Below are 21,520 nucleotides of genomic sequence, written 5' to 3' on the forward strand. Positions count from 1 at the left end.
ATTGTGGGAAGCTTGTGGAAGGCTACCCAAAACGTTTGACCCAAGTTAAACAATTTAATGACAATGCTACCAAATCCTAATTGAGTGTATGTAAACTTCTGACCCACTGGGAATGTGATGAAATAAATAATTCTCTCTACTATTATTCTGACATTTCACATTCTTAAAATAAAGTGGTGATCCTAACTGACCTAAGACAGGGAATTTTTACTAGGATTAAATGTCAAGAATTATGAAACTGAGTTTAAATGTATTTGTCTAAGGTGTATGTAAACTTCTGACTTCAACTGTACCACTTGGGTCCTGTTTCAGTAATAATGATATCAGACCTTGTTGAGTATCTGATAATCTACCATTTATATAGGAGTGGTTAAAACATGCTCCTCTGAGTATATCAAAAACAGTTTGGTATACCTCCACTGGTATTCCATCCAGCCCTGGAGTTTTCCCATCCTTAAATGCATCAAGAAGTTCCTCCTCTGTAATTTGGCTTTCACATGAGTCTTTCTGTACAGATGTTAATGTTACATTATTATTAGGGAAAGAAATCCATACAATTAGTTTCAGATGGACTGAAACGAAAACATATTCTTAAAGTACTTTACTTCCTCATTCGGTGAATCATGTGTGACTCCATTGGTAGCATTCCCAATATTCCATCCAGTTTGCTTTATTCCATAATATAATATTACACTGGATCTTTCTTGAATAACTTCCTCAGTTTTTTTCCTCAAACTTATTCTGTGCTACCAGACTCTTAATACACTGCACAATTTATAGTCCAATATTTACACGTGGAATCCATCCAATATTGGACTATAAATTGTGCCTTCCGACATTATAATTATGTTTATTCTGTTAAACTGAGCCATTTACTTTATGTTCGTATTCTTATATTTTATCATTTGTTATTGTAATTGAAGGAACCTGCTAATAAGCATCTCGTTGGACGATGTATTTTCCCGATACTCATGGTATACTGTACAACTAATACAACTTGAAACTATTTTTTACCAGGGAGATCAGATTGGCAGTGAACATGTGTTATGTCATTATTTAACTAGGCAAGTCAGTTAAGAACAAATTCTTATTTTCAATGACGGCCTAGGAACAGTGGGTTAACTGCCGTGTTCAGGGGGCAGAACGACATTTGTACCTTGTCAGCTCGGGGATTCGATCCTTCGGTTACTAGTCCAACGCTCTTCTAACCACTAGGTTAACTACCGCCCCAATAAGTGCATCGATGACGTCGTCCCCACAGTGACCGTACGTACATATCCCAACCAGAAGCCATGGATTACAGGCAACATCCTCATCGAGCTAAAGGGTAGAGCTGCCGCTTACAAGGAGCAGCACACTAATTCGGACACCTATCAGAAATCCCGCTATGCCCTCAGATGAACCATCAAACAAGCAAAGCATCAACACAGGAATAAGATTTAATCCTACTACACCGGCTCTGACACTCGTCGGATGTGGCAGGGCTTGAAAACTATTACGGACTACAAAGGAAAACCCCGACGCGAGCTGCCCAGTGACGCGAGCCAAATGCCTTTTATGCTCGCTTCAAGGCAAGCAACACTGAAGCATGCATGAGAGCACCAGCTGTTCTGGATGACTGTGTGTGAACGCTCTCGGTAACCGATGTGAGCAAGATCTTTAAAGCTTGTACCCCAAGCCATAAGACTGTTGAACAATTAATCAAATGGCCACTGAACTATTTACATTGACACAACCCCCTTTGGTTTTTACACTGCTGCTACTCACTGTTTATTATCTATGCATAGTCACTTCACCCCTACCCCTTACCTTAACTAACCTGTACCCCCTCACACTGACTCAGTACCGGTACCCCCTGTATATAGCCTCGTTACTAACCTGTACCCCTGTATATAGCCTCATTACTGACCTGTACCGCCTGTATATAGTCTCATTACTAACCTGTACCCCCTCACACTGACTCAGTACCGGTACCCCCTGTATATAGCCTCGTTACTAACCTGTACCCCTGTATATAGCCTCGTTACTAACCTGTACCCCTCCACACTGACTCGGTACCCCCTGTATATAGCCTCGTTACTAACCTGTACCCCTGTATATAGCCTCGTTACTAACCTGTACCCCTCCACACGGACTCAGTACCGGTACCCCCTGTATATAGCCTCGTTACTAACCTGTACCCCTGTATATAGCCTCGTTACTAACCGGTACCCCCTGTATATAGCCTCGTTATTGTTATGTTGTTACTTTTCATAATCCTTTACTTTAGTCTACTTGGTAAATATTCTCTTCTTGAACTGCACTGTTGGTTAAGGGCTTGTAAGTCAGCATTTCACGGTAAAGTCTACACTTGTTGTATTCGTGACAAATAACATTTGATACGAGATGTGATGTCATCCCTCTACCAGTCAGAGATGAGACTGAAGCCCCTCGGGGGCGCGGGGTGGCCGGGGGCGCGGAGGCGTTCGGGGTGGACCGGGGTGGCGCAGGGAAGGCTGTTCAGGAGTTTGATGAAGACCTGGGAGTGGCGACAGGGAAGGCTGTTCAGGCCTCATCATCCCTCAGAGTTGACATGAACTACGCTGGATGTTGGTCTCTGGCCGGTTCTGACCCCATCTGCCTTCAGAGAGCATCATTAAAGCATTGGACAACGGCGGAGTGTTGTTCAGTAATTCACGGCAGGCAGCTGCTTCCTTCGTTTCCATTCTGGAGACTCTAAATAGACTTTAATGTTAGAAGCTGCATTGCATCTATACTTATCCAGAGTGACTTGCAGTTATACATTCTTTACCTTGGTGTGCTCAGACTCCCTGCAGAAACACACTGTAGAGAAAGGAGGTCAGACTCCATAAAGTGCACTATTGACCAGGGTTCATAGGGCTTTAATCAAATGTAGTGCACTATATAAGGGATAGGGTTCTATAGGGCCTGGTCTAATGTAGTGCACTATATAGGGGATAGGGTTCTATAGGGCCTGGTCTAATGTAGTGCACTATATAAAGGATAGGGTTCTATAGGGCCTGGTCTAATGTAGTGCACTATATAAGGGATAGGGTTCTATAGGGCCTGGTCTAATGTAGTGCACTATATAGGGGATAGGGTTCTATAGGGCCTGGTCTAATGTAGTGCACTATATAAGGGATAGGGTTCTATAGGGCCTGGTCTAATGTAGTGCACTATATAGGGTTGTATAGGGCCTGGTCTAATGTAGTGCACTATATAGGGTTCTATAGGGCCTGGTCTAATGTAGTGCACTATATAGGGGATAGGGTGCCATTTGGGATGATTCTAAATCTTAAAAGCTGCTAGTTTTCTTGCAGAAGTATTTGACTTATTTCCACTAACTGCAGATAATGCAGACAGGCAGTATTACAGGCTCTAGAAACACAATGTGGGAGAGATGTGGTGTGCCTTATCGAGATTCAGGAAATATAACATCCTTGTGTGTATATCATAAACTGCTGCTTTGATGCACTGCAGAGTATTTTACACGAGGACCTGTATTGAGTCATGTATCTTGTTAACCATTAGGGGGCACCGTTGCCTAGTTATTTTAATCACAACTCGGTACAAAACTGAGTCACGCTTGTAAAGCAGCCAGTCTTTCATTCAAAACCTGTCATTGTGCATTCATTTGGATTGTAAAACATCTCCCCATAGAACATAAGATATTTTCACTGTATTATGTTAAAACCAATAGCAAAACAATGCAAGATACGCGTTTCATATCGCCCTTAGAAGTCATGAGTAACGTTACTGTAAATTACAGTTCACATTAGGCTTTACACTTTCATTACAAACCTATGATTTCCATGTGTAATCAATGAAGACATCCTCCACAATCATTCATGCAAAAAAAACTATTCGATTTGTCAGACATAATTGCAACATAAGTGTACAGTTTTTATTTAACGAGGCAAGTCAGTTAAGAACAAATTCTTATTTACAATGACGGCCCACCCCCTAACCTGGATGACGCTGGGCCAATTGTGTGCCGCCCTATGGGACTCCTAATCACGGGCGGTTGTGATACAGCCTGGAATCAAACCTGGGTCTGTAGTGACGCCTCCAGCACTGAGATGCAGTGCCTTAGACCGCTGAACCAGGATCTGTAGTAAACTCCTCTCTACACGGATTAGACATGAGGCCTGGTCTTCAGAGGACCACACAGAATCGCCTGTTATGTGGCCTGTTATCAATCCAGACTGGTAGTTGCGCAGCACCACAACAGTAGATAAATGAACAGTTCAGGGTGAACCTTTAGAGGTCTAAAATGTAACTCTGGACCGCCAAGCCAGTCCTCCTCCCATTGTTCCCCTCTAATCAGGGAGTGATTTAGACCTGGGACACCAGATGGTGCAGTTCATTATCAGGTAGAGCAGGAAACCAGAGTTGAATCTCCCTGGTTTAGAGCACACATCCACGCGCTCTGAGAGTCGCAGGTTCACGAACGGAGCCTCGACCCTACCGGGTTTCACTTTCCGTGTTCAAAGATGAATCGTTTTGTTTTAACATGTGCTAACACGCCAAAAAAATACCCCCCCCCCAAGACTGTTGTTACAGTGTAGACTGTCCCCAAGACTGTTGTTACAGTGTAGACTGTTGTTACAGTGAAGACTGTCCCCAAGACTGTTGTTACAGTGAAGTGGAAGGAAACAGTACAGCTGAAGCATTTCATAGAGGTGAATGTTACTCATTAATCAGATCATGGACCACTTGTTAAACACAATGCTAACGGGATGGTTAGCATCTTGACTTGTTAAACACAATGCTGACGGATGGTTAGCATCTTGACTTGTTAAACCCAATGCTGACTGGATGGTTAGCATCTTGACTTGTTAAACACAATGCTGACTGGATGGTTAGCATCTTGACGGGATGGTTAGCATCTTGACTTGTTAAACCCAATAATGATGGGATAGTTAGCATCTTGACTTGTTAAACCCAATAATGATGGGATAGTTAGCATCTTGACTTGTTAAACCCAATAATGATGGGATAGTTAGCATCTTGACTTGTTAAACCCAATAATGATGGGATAGTTAGCGTCTTGACTTGTTAAACCCAATGCTGACGGATGGTTAGCATCTTGACGGGATGGTTAGCATCTTGACTTGTTAAACCCAATGCTGACTGGATGGTTAGCATCTTGACTTGTTAAACCCAATAATGATGGGATAGTTAGCATCTTGACTTGTTAAACCCAATAATGATGGGATAGTTAGCATCTTGACTTGTTAAACCCAATAATGATGGGATAGTTAGCATCTTGACTTGTTAAACCCAATAATGATGGGATAGTTAGCATCTTGACTTGTTAAACCCAATAATGATGGGATAGTTAGCGTCTTGACTTGTTAAACCCAATGCTGACGGATGGTTAGCATCTTGACTTGTTAAACACAATGCTAACGGATGTTAGCATCTTGACTTGTTAAACCCAATGCTGACGGATGGTTAGCATCTTGACTTGTTAAACACAATGCTAACGGGATGGTTAGCATCTTGACTGGATAGTTAGCATCTTGACTTGTTAAACCCAATGCTGACGGATGGTTAGCATCTTGACTTGTTAAACACAATGCTGACGGGATGGTTAGCATCTTGACTTGTTAAACCCAATAATGATGGGATAGTTAGCATCTTGACTTGTTAAACACAATGCTAACGGGATGGTTAGCATCTTGACTGGATGGTTAGCATCTTGACTTGTTAAACACAATAATGATGGGATCTGTAGCGATAACAACACTTAGACATTCTGCTTTTCTCTACATTTCTTTGGTTGCGTCCCAAATGGCACCCTATTCCCTATATAGTGACCAGGGCCCATAGTAGTGCACTACACAGGCAATGGGACAGTCCTGTCTCTTTTGAAGAGACAGGATGAGGTGCAAACAGACAGAAGCAGATTTCTCAAAAGGCAACATGGGTAGAAAAATCCTCATTTGCATGGTTTGAAAGGACCTGATAACGTCACCGTTAGCCTGGCTTGTCCTCCAACTGGTGACCTACGACTTGAAGACAGCACAACTCAGGCTTAAATCACCATTTTAATTAGAAGTGATCTACATTTATAACAGAATGAAGAGAGTCTCAACAATCACTGTTTTCACCCTACTGATGATGATGATCCAGATCAACTCTTCAGTCCTGATTCTTTCTGGAATATTTACTTTATATTGTAAATCCAATCCTGACAGTTAAAATCTGTGTTGTTTAAGAAGACAAAAGGGTTAAATTGGTTGGCTCTTCCTTCCCCCTTCCAACACAGGATCTGACCCAGCACAAGGTTCAACATGGAAAATCAAATACTAGGACTACAGAACAAAATTAATCAACATCTTAAAAGTAATATTCATTTTTTTTTTTTTTATAGAATCATCACGGAAAAATAAAAAATGACTTATTGACTGGTCCCTCTTAGGTCAGTTTGATCTTTTCATTGACCGGTTTATATTGAAACTTTACGCTGCGGTGTGATGCCACTGGCTGGCTGACTGGCTGGCTGGCTGGCTGGCTGGCTGGCTGGCTGGCTGGCTGGCTGGCTGGCTGGCTGACTGGCTGGCACAGAAATAGCACTACTACTATGTAGAAGTCTGTGTCAAATGGAACCCTACTCATCTAGTAACGCAGTACATGGTGAATAGGATGGCACCTGAGACAGGGTTTGTTTTGCCTCTGATCCAATCAAGCTTCCTGGATGGAGAGTCGTGTGGCCTGGAGAATCTGTCCCCATGTGAAGGCTGGTATAGAACACTGATACACCTCTTCCTCTGTCCTCATACATTTAACTGGAACTTTCTATGTGCCTTGGTCCATCTAAATGTTACCGCCGACCAAAAACCCTCTGGACGTGAGATATAAGACTTCCCATCCAGACTGCCAACATCTCTTCTATAAGAATAAAACCCTTAAACCAGTAGGACAGCTTTCTCCCTCCCTGTAGCCAGTCTACCTTATTCATCCACCTGTATCACTACCTTATTTATCCACCTGTATCACTACCTTATTTATCCACCTGTATCACTACCCAGTCTACCTTATTTATCCACCTGTATCACTACCCAGTCTACCTTATTCATCCACCTGTATCACTACCCAGTCTACCTTATTCATCCACCTGTATCACTACCCAGTCTACCTTATTTATCCACCTGTATCACTACCTTATTTATCCACCTGTATCACTACCCAGTCTACCTTATTCATCCACCTGTATCACTACCTTATTTATCCACCTGTATCACTACCTTATTTATCCACCTGTATCACTACCCAGTCTACCTTATTTATCCACCTGTATCACTACCTTATTTATCCACCTGTATCACTACCCAGTCTACCTTATTCATCCACCTGTATCACTACCCAGTCTACCTTATTCATCCACCTGTATCACTACCTTATTTATCCACCTGTATCACTACCCAGTCTACCTTATTTATCCACCTGTATCACTACCTTATTTATCCACCTGTATCACTACCTTATTTATCCACCTGTATCACTACCCAGTCTACCTTATTTATCCACCTGTATCACTACCCAGTCTACCTTATTTATCCACCTGTATCACTACCCAGTCTACCTTATTTATCCACCTGTATCACTACCCAGTCTACCTTATTCACCCACCTGTATCACTACCTTATTTATCCACCTGTATCACTACCTTATTTATCCACCTGTATCACTACCCAGTCTACCTTATTTATCCACCTGTATCACTACCTTATTTATCCACCTGTATCACTACCTTATTTATCCACCTGTATCACTACCCAGTCTACCTTATTTATCCACCTGTATCACTACCCAGTCTACCTTATTTATCCACCTGTATCACTACCCAGTCTACCTTATTTATCCACCTGTATCACTACCCAGTCTACCTTATTCACCCACCTGTATCACTACCCAGTCTACCTTATTCATCCACCTGTATCACTACCCAGTCTACCTTATTCACCCACCTGTATCACTACCTTATTTATCCACCTGTATCACTACCCAGTCTACCTTATTCATCCACCTGTATCACTACCTTATTTATCCACCTGTATCACTACCCAGTCTACCTTATTTATCCACCTGTATCACTACCCAGTCTACCTTATTCATCCACCTGTATCACTACCCAGTCTACCTTATTCACCCACCTGTATCACTACCCAGTCTACCTTATTTATCCACCTGTATCACTACCCAGTCTACCTTATTCACCCACCTGTATCACTACCCAGTCTACCTTATTCATCAACCTGTATCACTACCCAGTCTACCTTATTCATCCACCTGTATCACTACCCAGTCTACCTTATTTATCCACCTGTATCACTACCTTATTCACCCACCTGTATCACTACCCAGTCTACCTTATTCATCCACCTGTATCACTACCCAGTCTACCTTATTCATCCACCTGTATCACTACCCTGTCTACCCTCAACCATCACATTATTTCATATTAGCAGACATGGATAAAACACAATCATTAGACAAACCTCTCCTCCTCTCCTGTCCTATCTTTCTCTCTACTCTTCCGTAAAGCGAGCTTGCACCACTCAGATACAGAAGTGGATGTCAGGTTAGCTGTGAAAAAAACTGTCATAAACATTAGGTCAGTCAGCCAGCCAGCCAGCCAGCCAGCCAGCCAAGTCAGTCAGGAGAGTTTATATCTCAGTCTGAATGCAGCCACTCCTCACAGGGCTGGAAGGCTGCTGGGAGACGACACCTCCATCCAACATGTTGTTATTGGTCTCCTTCAGGACCTCCTCCACCGCGAGGGAGTCCAGCTCCTCCTGCGTCGTCCTCATTAGCCCTAAGCTCTCCTCGGCGATGTAGAGGAGCATTCCTCCTCCTCCTAACCCTCCTTCTGTGTAGACGGGGGCCGAGGAGGAAGAGGAGGAGTGGGATGCAGCGGGACAGTTCTCCAGATGGTCGTTCTCCACCTCCGGCAAGGGGGTGACGGTGACCAGGTCTGTTCCCAGGGAGGTGAGGGGCCGTTGGGGGTGGAGGTCAATGCAGCAGGGGGTGAGAGGAGGAGGAGGTCTGGAGGTCTCAGGATCAGAGCAGCTGAACTCTGATAAGTGGCTGCAGTGGGAGTCTGCTACGGAGGGCAGGGAGCCGCTGAGGGAGGGGGAGTCGAACTCTGAGGAGTTAGTGCTGCGCTGCTCTAGGAGCTGAGCATCCATGTCCTCGCGAGACTCCTGGATCTTCGTTCCTCCGCTGGTCTTCTTCGTCCTCAGCTTACCCTTGCTCTTCTTACCCCCCGAGGAAGAGGGGTCCTTCACCCATTTGGAGGAGGAGGGACACCCCCCCACCCCTCTCCCCTCGCCGCTGGCGTCGTCCAGGCTGCTGCTGTTGCTATGGTGATGGAGCTTCTTCTCCTGCTTCCCCTCCATGTCCACCTCCAGACTACCCTCTCTGTAACCATGACAACAAGATAGGTTATTATTGGTGATCACATGGGGACAGTGGCACATGGGGACAGTGGCACATGGGGACAGTGGCACATGGGGACAGTGGCACATGGGGACCGTGGCACATGGGGACCGTGGCACATGGGGACAGTGGCACATGGGGACCGTGGCACATGGGGACCGTGGCACATGGGGACCGTGGCGAAGTGGCGAAGTGGTGAAGACTAGTGGTGAAGACGACAACAAATGTCAACTACCACAACAGAACCAGTGCTGACCTGTCCATGTAGTTGAGAATGGATCCAGCCATCGCTTTGGTGCTGGTGTTGTCACTGATTGTCCCCAAGCTGATGTTGGCCGACTCCCCACTCAGACTACCCTGCTCCTTCTGAACGTCCGCCTGGACCTCCAACCTGGGTAGAGAAGGACATAAACATCAGAGATACAGTGTTGTGAGGAGGAAGGACAGAGATGTGTTGTGAGGAGGAAGGACAGAGATGTGTTGTGAGGAGGAAGGACAGAGATGTGTTGTGAGGAGGAAGGACAGAGATGTGTTGTGAGGAGGAAGGACAGAGATGTGTTGTGAGGAGGAAGGACAGAGATGTGTTGTGAGGAGGAAGGACAGAGATGTGTTGTGAGGAGGAAGGACAGAGATGTGTTGTGAGGAGGAAGGACAGAGATATACAGTGTTGTGAGGAGGAAGGACAGAGATATACAGTGTTGTGAGGAGGAAGGACAGAGATATACAGTGTTGTGAGGAGGAAGGACAGAGATATACAGTGTTGTGAGGAGGAAGGACAGAGATATACAGTGTTGTGAGGAGGAAGGACAGAGATATACAGTGTTGTGAGGAGGAAGGACAGAGATATACAGTGTTGTGAGGAGGAAGGACAGAGATATACAGTGTTGTGAGGCGGAAGGACAGAGATATACAGTGTTGTGAGGAGGAAGGACAGAGATGTGTTGTGAGGAGGAAGGACAGAGATATACAGTGTTGTGAGGAGGAAGGACAGAGATATACAGTGTTGTGAGGAGGAAGGACAGAGATGTGTTGTGAGGAGGAAGGACAGAGATGTGTTGTGAGGAGGAAGGACAGAGATGTGTTGTGAGGAGGAAGGACAGAGATGTGTTGTGAGGAGGAAGGACAGAGATATACAGTGTTGTGAGGAGGAAGGACAGAGATATACAGTGTTGTGAGGAGGAAGGACAGAGATATACAGTGTTGTGAGGAGGAAGGACAGAGATATACAGTGTTGTGAGGAGGAAGGACAGAGATATACAGTGTTGTGAGGAGGAAGGACAGAGATAGACAACACAACATTTGAATACTTATTAAATTTATTTTATAAAGCTATGCAACACCAGCGCTCCTGTGTGAAAAAATATTTGTCCCCTTACTCTCAATAACTGGTTGTTCCACCTTTAGCTGCAATGACTGCAACCAACCACTTCCTGTAGTTGTTGATCAGTCTCTCACATCGGAGGAATTTTGGCCCCCTCTTCCATGCAGAACTGCTGTAAATCAGCAACATGTGGGTTTTCGAGCATGAACTGCTCGTTTCAGGTCCGGCCACAACATCTCAAATCGGGTTTAAGTCTTTCACTAGGCCATTCCTGAACTTTACATTAAAAACAAACCCAAGATGGCGCTGCAGTAGGACGTGTGCGTTTGTCTGTCTTATCCCGTGTAAATAGCCGGTCTTTCTCGTATGTCTTAATCTCACTTTCTATCTACGAACTAAATATACTTTCCTGTAACCCGCCTCACCCAATGTGGTACGGATCTGCTATTTTTATTCCTTATAACTGGAACTTCCATCAGGAGCTAGCCAGCTAACTAGCTACTAGTCTTTGTTAGCCACGGCTAGCGATCTTCACCTTTTTCCCCCCGTCATCAGCCAGCCTTAGCTCGTACAACACCTGCCAGTCTGCACGGCGCGATATCAACCCAGAGCATATCGGACAGGTTCTCTCTACCACATCACCGGATTCCTACCGCTCTGGATCACTACACCGGATCATCGCAGCTTGCTAGCTGCAAACAAGTGGCTACTGTTAGCTAACGCTTCTGTCCCAAAGCAAGCACCAGCTAGCCTCAAGCTAGGCCCATATACCAGCTAATTCTAGGGCTACAACGCCTCCTTTGCCAATTGGCCTGGATCCTTTCTTGTCGACACGGAGCCCGCCGATCCATCACGACTGGACTGCTGATGAATTTACTGTGTTAAATGAGGCCTCACCTCCTGGTTACACTAGTGACCATACCCCCCGTGCATCCGGCAAAGGCGGAGGTGTTGCTAACATTTACGATAGCAAATTTCAATTTACAAAAAAAAACAAAAACAATGACGTTTTCGTCTTTTGAGCTTCTAGTCATGAAATCTATGCAGCTACTCACTCACTTTTTATAGCTACTGTTTACAGGCCTCCTGGGCCATATGCAGCGTTCCTCACTGAGTTCCCTGAATTCCTATCGGATCTTGTAGTCATAGAAGATAATATTCTAATTTTTGGTGACTTTAATATTCACATGGAAAAGTCCACAGACCCACTCCAAAAGGCTTTCGGAGCCATCATCGACTCAGTGGGTTTTGTCCAACATGTCTCTGGACCTACTCACTGCCACAGTCATACTCTGGACCTAGTTTTGTCCCATGGAATAAATGTTATGGATCTTAATGTTTTTCCTCATAATCCTGGACTATCGGACCACCATTTTATTACGTTTGCAATCGCAACAAATAATCTGCTCAGACCCCAACCAAGGAGCATCAAAAGTCGTGCTATAAATTCTCAGACAACCCAAAGATTCCTTGATGCCCTTCCAGACTGCCTCTGCCTACCCAAGGACGTCAGAGGACAAAAATCAGTTAACCACCTAACCGAGGACCTCAATTTAACCTTGCGCAATACCCTAGATGCAGTTGCACCGCTAAAAACTAAAAACATCTGTCATAAGAAACTAGCTCCCTGGTATACAGAAAATACACGAGCTCTGAAGCAAGCTTCCAGAAAATTGGAACGGAAATGGCGCAACACCAAACTGGGAAGTCTTCCGACTAGCTTGGAAAGACAGTACCGTGCAGTATCGAAGAGCCCTTACTGCTGCTCGATCATCCTAATTGAGGAAAATAAGAACAATCCGAAATGTATTTTTGACACTGTCGCAAAGTTAACTAAAAAGAAGCATTCCCCAAGAGAGGATGGCTTTCACTTCAGCAGTAATAAATTCATGAACTTCTTTGAGGAAAAGATCATGATCATTAGAAAGCAAATTACGGACTCCTCTTTAAATCTGGGTATTCCTCCAAAGCTCCATTGTCCTGAGTCTACACAACTCTGCCAGGACCTAGGATCAAGGGAGATACTAAAGTGTTTTAGTACTATATCTCTTGACACAATGATGAAAATAGTCTTGGCCTCTAAAACCTTGAAGCTGCATACTGGACCCTATTCCAACTAAACTACTGAAAGAGCTGCTTCCTGTGCTTGGCCCTCCTATGTTGAACATAATAAACGGCTCTCTATCCACCGGATGTGTACCAAGCTCACTAAAAGTGGCAGTAATAAAGCCTCTCTTGAAAAAAACCTTGACCCAGAAAATATTTTAAAAAACTATCGGTATATATCGAATCTTCCATTCCTCTCAAAAATTTTGAAAAAGCTGTTGCGCAGCAACTCACTGCCTTCCTGAAGACAAACAATGTATACGAAACGCTTCAGTCTGGTTTTAGACCCCATCATAGCACTGAGACTGCACTTGTGAAGGTGGTAAATGACGTCAGACCGAGGTTCTGCGTCTGTCCCCGTGCTCCTAGATCTTAGTGCTGCTTTTGATACCATCAAATCACCACATTCTTTTGGAGAGATTGGAAACCCAAATTGGTCTACACGGACAAGTTCTGGCCTGGTTTAGGTCTTATCTGTCGGGAAGATATCAGTTTGTCTCTGTGAATGGTTTGTCCTCTGAGAAATCAACTGTAAATTTCAGTGTTCAAGGTTCCGTTTTAGGACCACTATTGTTTTCACTATATATTTTACCTCTTGGGGATGTCATTCGAAAACATAATGTTACATTTCACTGCTATGCGGACGACACACAGATGTACATTTCAATGAAACATGGTGAAGCCCCAAAATTGCCCTCCCTGGAAGCCTGTGTTTCAGACATAAGGAAGTGGATGGCTGCAAATGTAATACTTTTAAACTCGGACAAAACAGAGATGTTTGTTCTAGGTCCCAAGAAACAAAGAGATCTTCTGTTGAATCTGACAATTAATCTGGATGGTTGTACAGTCGTCTCAAATAAACTGTGAAGGACCTCGGCGTTACTCTGGACCCTGATCTCTCTTTTGAAGAACATATCAAAACTGTTTCAAGGACAGGGTTTTTCCATCTGCGTAACATTGCAAAGATCAGAAATTCTCTGTCCAGAATTGATGCAGAAAAATTAATCCATGCTTTTGTTACTTCTAGGTTAGACTACTGCAATGCTCTACTTTCCGGCTACACGGATAAAGCACTGAATAAACTTCAGTTAGGATTCTAGCAGCCGTATTTAGCACTGACTAGAACCTACAAATTTGATCATATTACTCCAGTGCTAGCCTCCCTACACTGGCTTCCTGTTAAGGCAAGGGCCGATTTCAAGGTTTTACTGCTAACCTACAAAGCTTTACATGGGCTTGCTCCTACCCATCTTTCCGATTTGGTCCTGCCGTACATACCTACACGTACGCTACGGTCACAAGACGCAGGCCTCCTAATTGTCCCTAGAATTTCTAAGCAAACAGCTGGAGGCAGGGCTTTCTCCTATAGAGCTCCATTTTTAAGGAATGGTCTGCCTACCAATGTGAGAGACGCAGACTCGGTCTCAACTTTTAAGTCTTTACTGAAGACTCATCTCTTTCAGTAGGTCCTATGATTGAGTGTAGTCTGGCCCAGGAGTGTGAAGGTGAATGGAAAGGCTGGAGCAACGAACCGCCCTTGCTGTCTCTGCCTTGCCGGTTCCCCTCTTTCCACTGGGATTCTCTGCCTCTAACCCTATTACAGGGGCTGAGTCATTGGCTTACTGGTGTTCTTCCATGCCGTTCCTAGGAGGGGTGCGTCACTTGAGTGGGCTGAGTCACTGACGTGGTCTTCCTGTCTGGGTTGGCGTCCCCCCTTGGGTTGTGCCATGGCGGAGATCTTTGTGGGCTATACTCGGCCTTGTCTCAGGATGGTAAGTTGGTGGTTGAAGATATCCCTCTAGTGGTGTGGGGGCTGTGCTTTGGCAAAGTGGGTGGGGTTATTTCATGCCTGTTTGGCTCTGTCCGGGGGTATTGTTGGATGGGGCCACAGTGTCTCCTGACCCCTCCTGTCTCAGCCTCCATTATTTATGCTGCAGTAGTTTGTGTCGGGGGGCTAGGGTCAGTCTGATATATCTGGAGTATTTCTCCTGTCTTATCCGGTGTCCTGTGTGAATTTAGTTATGCTCTCTCTAATTCTCTCTTTCTTTCTCTCTCTCGGGGGACCTGAGCCCTAGGACCATGCCTCAGGACTACCTGGCATGATGACTCCTTGCTGTCCCCAGTCCACCTGGCTGTGCTGCTGCTCCAGTTTCAACTGTTCTGCCTGCGGCTATGGAACCCGGACATGCTACCTGTCCCAGACCTGTTGTTTTCAACTCTCTAGAGACAGCAGGAGCGGTAGAAATACTTTCAATGATCGGCTATGAAAAGCCAACTGACATTTACTCCTGAGGTGCTGACCTGTTGCACCCTCGACAACCACTGTGATTATTATTATTTGACCATGCTGGTCATTTATGAACATCTTGGCCATGTTCTGTTATAATCTCCATCCGGCACAGCCAGAAGAGGACTGACCACCCCTCATAGCCTGGTTCCTCTCTAGGTTTCTTCCTAAGTTCTGGCCTTTCTAGGGAGTTTTTCCTAGCCACCCCTCATAGCCTGGTTCCTCTCTAGGTTTCTTCCTAGGTTTTGGCCTTTCTAGGGAGTTTTTCCTAGCCACCGTGCTTCTACACCTGCATTGCTTGCTGTTTGGGGTTTTAGGCTGGGTTTCTGTACAGCACTTTGAGATATCAGCTGATGTAAGAAGGGCTATATAAATAAATTTGACTTGATCACCCGATGTGGTCTCAGCAGGTTATTCTGTTACAATGTCGTCAAAGAACCATCTACTCGCCCCGGCCCGCTAGCTTTTCTGAACGCTGTCCCCTGCTCGCCTAGCGTAGTACTGAACGGCACCCTGACTCATCTATTGCTGCTCTGTTGACCCTATGACTCGACTACACAGCTGATGCCCCCTGGACTGTTTCAATAACACCTCATTTTGTTTATCTGTCTGAACTCAGGTCCTACCTAACTGACCCGCTCTGCCCATTCATCGCCATTTAACCGTTGTCTTAGCTCTCCTGATCAACACCTGTGATTGCTTTATGCCTCTCTAATGTCAACACGCCTTGTCTACTGCTTTCTTGGCTAGTTTACTATTTTATTTCACAGTAGAGCCTCCAGTCCCGCTCAACATGCCTTAAATAGCTCTTTCGTCTCACCCCACACACATGCGGAGACCTCACCTGGCTAAACGTGTCCCTCCAGAGACGAAACCGCTCTCATCGTCACTCAATGCCTAGGTTTACCTCCACTGTATTCACATCCTACCATACCCTTGTCTGTACATTATACCTTGAATCTATTCTTCCACGCCCAGAAATCTGCTCCCTTTACTCTGTTCCGAACACACTAGACGACCAGTTCTTGTAGACTTATCCTACTCCTCCTCTGTTCCTCTGGTAATGTAGAGGTTAACCCAGGCCCTGTAGCCACCAGTACTACACCTATTCCCCAGGCGCTCTCATTTGTTGACTTCTGTAACTGTAAAAGCCTTGGTTTCATGCATGTTATCAGAAGCCTCCTCCCTAAGTTTGTTTTATTCACTGCTTTAGCACACTCTGCCAACCCGGATGTCCTAGCCGTGTCTGAATCCTGGCTTAGGAAGGCCACCAAAAATTGAGATTTCCATCCCCAACATTTTCTGCCAAGATAGACCTGCCAAAGGGGGAGGAGTTGCAATCTACTGCAGAGATAGCCTGCAGAGTTCTGTCCTACTATCCAGGTCTGTGCCCAAACAGTTAGAGCTTCTACTTTTAAAAATTCACCTTCCAGAAATAAGTCTCACTGTTGCCGCTTGTTACAGACACCCCTCAGCCCCAGCTGTGCCCTGGACACCATATGTGAATTAATTGCCCCCACATTTATCTTCAGAGTTTGTACTGTTAGGTGAACTAAACTGGGACATGCTTAACACCCCGGCCGTCCTACAATCTAAGCTTGATGCCCTCAATCTCACGCAAATTATCATGGAACCTACCAGGCACAACCCTAAATCCGTAAACACGGACACCCTCATCGATATCATCCTGACCAACCTGCCTTCTAAATACAACTCTGCTGTCTTCAACCAGGATCTCAGCGATCACTGCCTGCGTCCGTAATGAGTCCGCGGTCAAATGACCACCCCTCATCACTGTCAAACGCTCCCTAAAACACTTCAGCGAGCAGGCCTTTCTAATCGACCTGGCACCCTGGAAGGATATTGACCTCGTTCCATCAGTAGAGGATGCCTGATTGTTCTTTAAAAATGCTTTCCTGACCATCTTAAATAAGCATGCCCCATTCAAAAAATGTAGAACTAAGAACAGCCCTTGGTTCACTCCAGATCTGACTGCCCTTGACCAGCACAAAAACATCCTTTGGCGTACTGCATTAGCATCGAACAGCCCCAGCGATATGCAACTTTTCAGGGAAGTTAGGAAAGCAAAAGCAAGCTTTTTCAAACAGAAATTTGCATCCTGTAGCACAACCTCCAAAAAGTTCTGGGACAATTTAAAGTCCATGGACAATAAGAACCTCCTCCCAGCTGCCCACTGCACTGAGGCTAGGAAACACTGTCACCATCGATAAATCTACGATAATCGAGAATTTCAATAAGCGTTTTTCTACGGCTGGCCATGCTTTCCAACTGGCTACCCCTACCCTGGTCAACAGCCCTGCACCCCCCACAGCAACTTTCCCAAGCCTTACCCATTTCTCCTTCACCCAAGAGCTGGACCACCTGGCCAAACTGATCAATCGGGGGAGAAGGGCCTTGGTCAGGGAGGTGACCAAGAACCCGATGGTCACTGACAGAGCTCAAGAGTTCCTCTGTGGAGATGGGAGAACCTTCCAGAAGGAAAACCATCTCTGCAGCACTACACCAATCAGGCCTTTATGGTAGTGGCCAGATGGAAGCCACTCATCAGTAAAAGGCACATGACAGTCCGCTTGGAGTTTGCCAAAAGGCACCTAAAGACTCTCAGACCATGAGAAACAAGATTCTCTGGTCTGATGAAACCAAGATTGAACTCGTTGGCCTGAATGCCAAACGTCACTTCTGGAGGAAAACTGGCACCATCCCTACGGTGAAGCATGGTGGTGGCAGCATCATCATGTTGTGGGGATGTTTTTCAGAGGCAGGGACTGGGAGACTAGTCTGGATCGAGGGAAAGACGAACGGAAGAAAGTACAGAGAGATCCTTGATGAAAACCTGCTCCAGAGCGCTCAGGACCTCAGACTGGGGCAAAGGGTCACCTTCCAACAGGACAACAACGCTAAGCACACAGCCAAAACAACGCAGAAGTGGCTTCGGGACAAGTCTCTGAATGTCCTTGAGTGGCCCAGCCAGAGCCTGGACTTGAACCCGATCGAACATCTGTGGAGAGACCTGAAAATAGCTGTGCAACGACGCTCCACATCCAACCTGACAGAGCTTGAGAGGATCTACAGAGAAGAATGGGCGAATCTCCCCAAATACAGGTGTGCCAAGCTTGTAGCGTCATACCCAAGAAGACATGAGGCTGGTATCGCTGCCAAATGTGCTTCAACAAAGTACTGAGTAAAGGGTCTGAATGCATGTAAATGGAATGTCCGTTTTTTTTATTTGTAATACATTTGCAAACATTTTGCTTTGTTATTATTGGGTAGTGTGTGTTGATTGAGGGGAAAAAAACCTATTTAATCCATTTTAGAATAAGGCTGTAACGTAACAAAATGTGGGGAAAGATCAAGGGGTCTGAATACTTGTAAGAATGCGCTGTGTACCTAAAGCACCATAACTTCCTATGAAATGAAAGACAGACTTCTAAAGAAGCCTGAATTATCCTGAACAGTAAATTAAAGGGATTATGGCTTCTCCGCTCTAGTACCCTACCTGTTATAACAGTTGACCATGGCGCTGCCAGACAGAGAGCCAGTGATGCTGGCCCCAGCCAGAGCCATGGTAGAGGCGTTCTCACTCAGGTTGTCCCTCATGGCACCCATCCTGTCCACGTGGCTCCCGCTGGCACTCAGACTGCCCGTCATGCCCCCCACGCTGCCCTCTCCGATGCTGGGGTTGTGTCTGGTCTCTGCCACGGATGTGGCGTCTGAGGAGAATAATATATAGTACATGATACTTCAGGACCTGAGCCACAGAACACAGGAGAACAGGGCCATGTTCAGCAGGACACGATACATTGTGGATAATGTTCAGAAGGACTTTTGTTCTCAGTAACATATTTCTCTCTCTGATATGTAATAAGAGGTTACGACTGCTCTATTCATTATATTTTTATCTGCAATGTGTGTCTACTGAACAGGGCCCAAGGACAGATTATTATATAGACCAGCCTGGTCGAACCATGCAGCCTTGAACAGGGCCCAAGAGTGGAGCAGATGAGTGGTGGTGGCGGTGATGCGCGGTGATGGTGGTGAGTGATGGGTGATGGTGGTGAGTGATGGGTGATGGTGGTGAGTGATGGGTGATGGTGGTGAGTGATGGTGAGTGATGGGTGATGGTGGTGAGTGATGGTGGTGAGTGATGGGTGATGGTGGTGAGTGGTGGTGAGTGATGGTGGTGAGTGATGGGTGATGGTGGTGAGTGATGGGTGATGGTGGTGAGTGATGGTGATGGTGAGTGATGGGTGATGGTGGTGAGTGATGGTGGTGAGTGATGGGTGGTGAGTGATGGTGGTGAGTGATGGGTGATGGTGGTGAGTGATGGGTGATGGTGGTGAGTGATGGTGGTGAGTGATGGTGGTGAGTGATGGTGGTGAGTGATGGTGGTGAGTGATGGTGGGTGATGGGTGATGGTGGTGAGTGATGGTGGTGAGTGATGGTGGGTGATGGGTGATGGTGGTGAGTGATGGGTGATGGTGGTGAGTGATGGGTGATGGTGGTGAGTGATGGGTGATGGTGGTGAGTGATGGGTGATGGTGGTGAGTGATGGTGGTGAGTGATGGTGCGTGATGAGTGATGGTGGTGAGTGATGGTGAGTGATGGTGGTGAGTGATGGTGAGTGATGGTGGTGAGTGATGGTGGTGAGTGATGGTGAGTGATGGTGGTGAGTGATGGTGGTGAGTGATGATGAGTGATGGTGGTGAGTGATGGTGAGTGATGGTGGTGAGTGGTGGTGGTGAGTGATGGGTGGTGAGTGATGGGGGTGAGTGATGGGGGGTGGGGGTGAGTGATGGGGGGTGGGGGTGAGTGATGGGGGGTGGGGGTGAGTGATGGGTGGTGGTGTTGAGTGATGGGTGGTGGTGTTGAGTGATGGGTGGTGGTGTTGAGTGATGGGTGGTGGTGTTGAGTGAGTGGTGGTGGTGATGGTGAGTGGTGGGTGGTGGTGGTGAGTGATGGTGAGTGGTGGTGAGTGATGGGTGGTGGTGGTGAGTGATGGGTGGTGGTGGTGAGTGATGGGTGGTGGTGGTGAGTGATGGGTGGTGGTGGTGAGTGATGGGTGGTGGTGGTGAGTGATGGGTGGTGGTGGTGAGTGATGGGTGGTGGTGGTGAGTGATGGGTGGTGGTGGTGAGTGATGGGTGGTGGTGGTGAGTGATGGGTGGTGGTGGTGAGTGATGGGTGGTGGTGGTGAGTGATGGGTGGTGGTGGTGAGTGATGGGTGGTGGTGGTGAGTGATGGGTGGTGGTGGTGAGTGATGGGTGGTGGTGGTGAGTGATGGGTGGTGGTGGTGAGTGATGGGTGGTGAGTGATGGGTGGTGAGTGATGGGTGGTGAGTGATGGGTGGTGAGTGATGGGTGGTGGTGGTGAGTGATGGGTGGTGGTGGTGAGTGATGGGTGGTGGTGGTGAGTGATGGGTGGTGGTGGTGAGTGATGGGTGGTGGTGAGTGATGAGTGGTGGTGGTGGTGAGTGGTGGTGGTGAGTGATGGGTGGTGGTGAGTGATGGGTGGTGGTGAGTGAAGGGTGGTGGTGAGTGGTGGTGAGTGGTGGTGAGTGGTGGTGAGTGGTGGTGAGTGGTGGTGAGTGATGGGTGGTGGTGAGTGATGGGTGGTGGTGAGTGATGGGTGGTGGTGAGTGATGGGTGGTGGTGAGTGATGGGTGGTGGTGAGTGATGGGTGGTGGTGAGTGAAGGGTGGTGGTGAGTGGTGGTGAGTGGTGGTGGGTGGTGGTGAGTGATGGGTGATGGTGAGTGATGGTGAGTGATGGGTGATGGTGGTGAGTGATGGGTGATGGTGGTGAGTGATGGGTGATGGTGGTGAGTGATGGGTGATGGTGGTGAGTGATGGGTGGTGGTGAGTGATGGGTGGTGGTGAGTGATGGGTGGTGGTGAGTGATGGGTGGTGGTGAGTGATGGGTGGTGGTGAGTGATGGGTGGTGGTGAGTGATGGGTGGTGGTGAGCGGTGGGCGGTGGTGAGCGGTGGGCGGTGGTGAATGATGGTGGTTATGATAACTCACCAGTTGCAGCCGCTGCACTTCCGACGTTCATCTCATTCTCGTCATCAAACTCGATGCGGACCCCTTTCCCGTTGCCGGCGGAGACGCCACACCCACCGCTGCGACACAGAGAGATGGGCACCACCCCATAGACGTATGCCAGCATGATGGGCACGCCGATACCTGGACACAGACACACAATCAGAAAACCACAGAAGCTGCTGCTAATGGTGGATCTGAATGCTAAAGAAGACGATCATACAACGTCCCCCTGGGACTGACAGAGGATATTGGAGATGTCTTGTTCTATAGAGACCAGTTAACATTTTAACTCAACTAAACCT

The 21,520-nt window shown here is 46.6% G+C and overlaps 1 protein-coding gene across 41 annotated transcripts in view; it reads right to left on the reverse strand.

Moving 5' to 3' along the window:
- Positions 1-3,882: 3,882 nt before the first annotated feature.
- Positions 3,883-21,520, reverse strand: part of rnf19a (ring finger protein 19A, RBR E3 ubiquitin protein ligase) — a 48,896-nt gene continuing 31,258 nt past the window's right edge. For 2 of the 41 annotated variants that reach the window (XM_082961385.1, XM_082961384.1), the window contains exons 7-10: positions 21,198-21,359; positions 18,679-18,892; positions 9,704-9,838; positions 3,883-9,429 (exon numbers count right to left, since the gene is read on the reverse strand). In XM_082961385.1, coding sequence (XP_082817511.1) covers positions 8,676-9,429; positions 9,704-9,838; positions 18,679-18,892; positions 21,198-21,359 — 1,265 coding nt within the window. In that variant the 3' untranslated portion in view covers positions 3,883-8,675. The remainder of the gene's footprint in view (positions 9,430-9,703; positions 9,839-18,678; positions 18,893-21,197; positions 21,360-21,520) is intronic. The other 39 variants (XR_014380492.1, XR_014380507.1, XR_014380505.1 and 36 more) reach the window with 39 other exon arrangements.

The sequence above is a fragment of the Salmo salar genome, chromosome 14, assembly GCF_965601325.2.
Source record: "Salmo salar chromosome 14, fSalSal1, whole genome shotgun sequence".
Taxonomy (NCBI): Eukaryota; Metazoa; Chordata; class Actinopteri; order Salmoniformes; family Salmonidae; genus Salmo; species Salmo salar.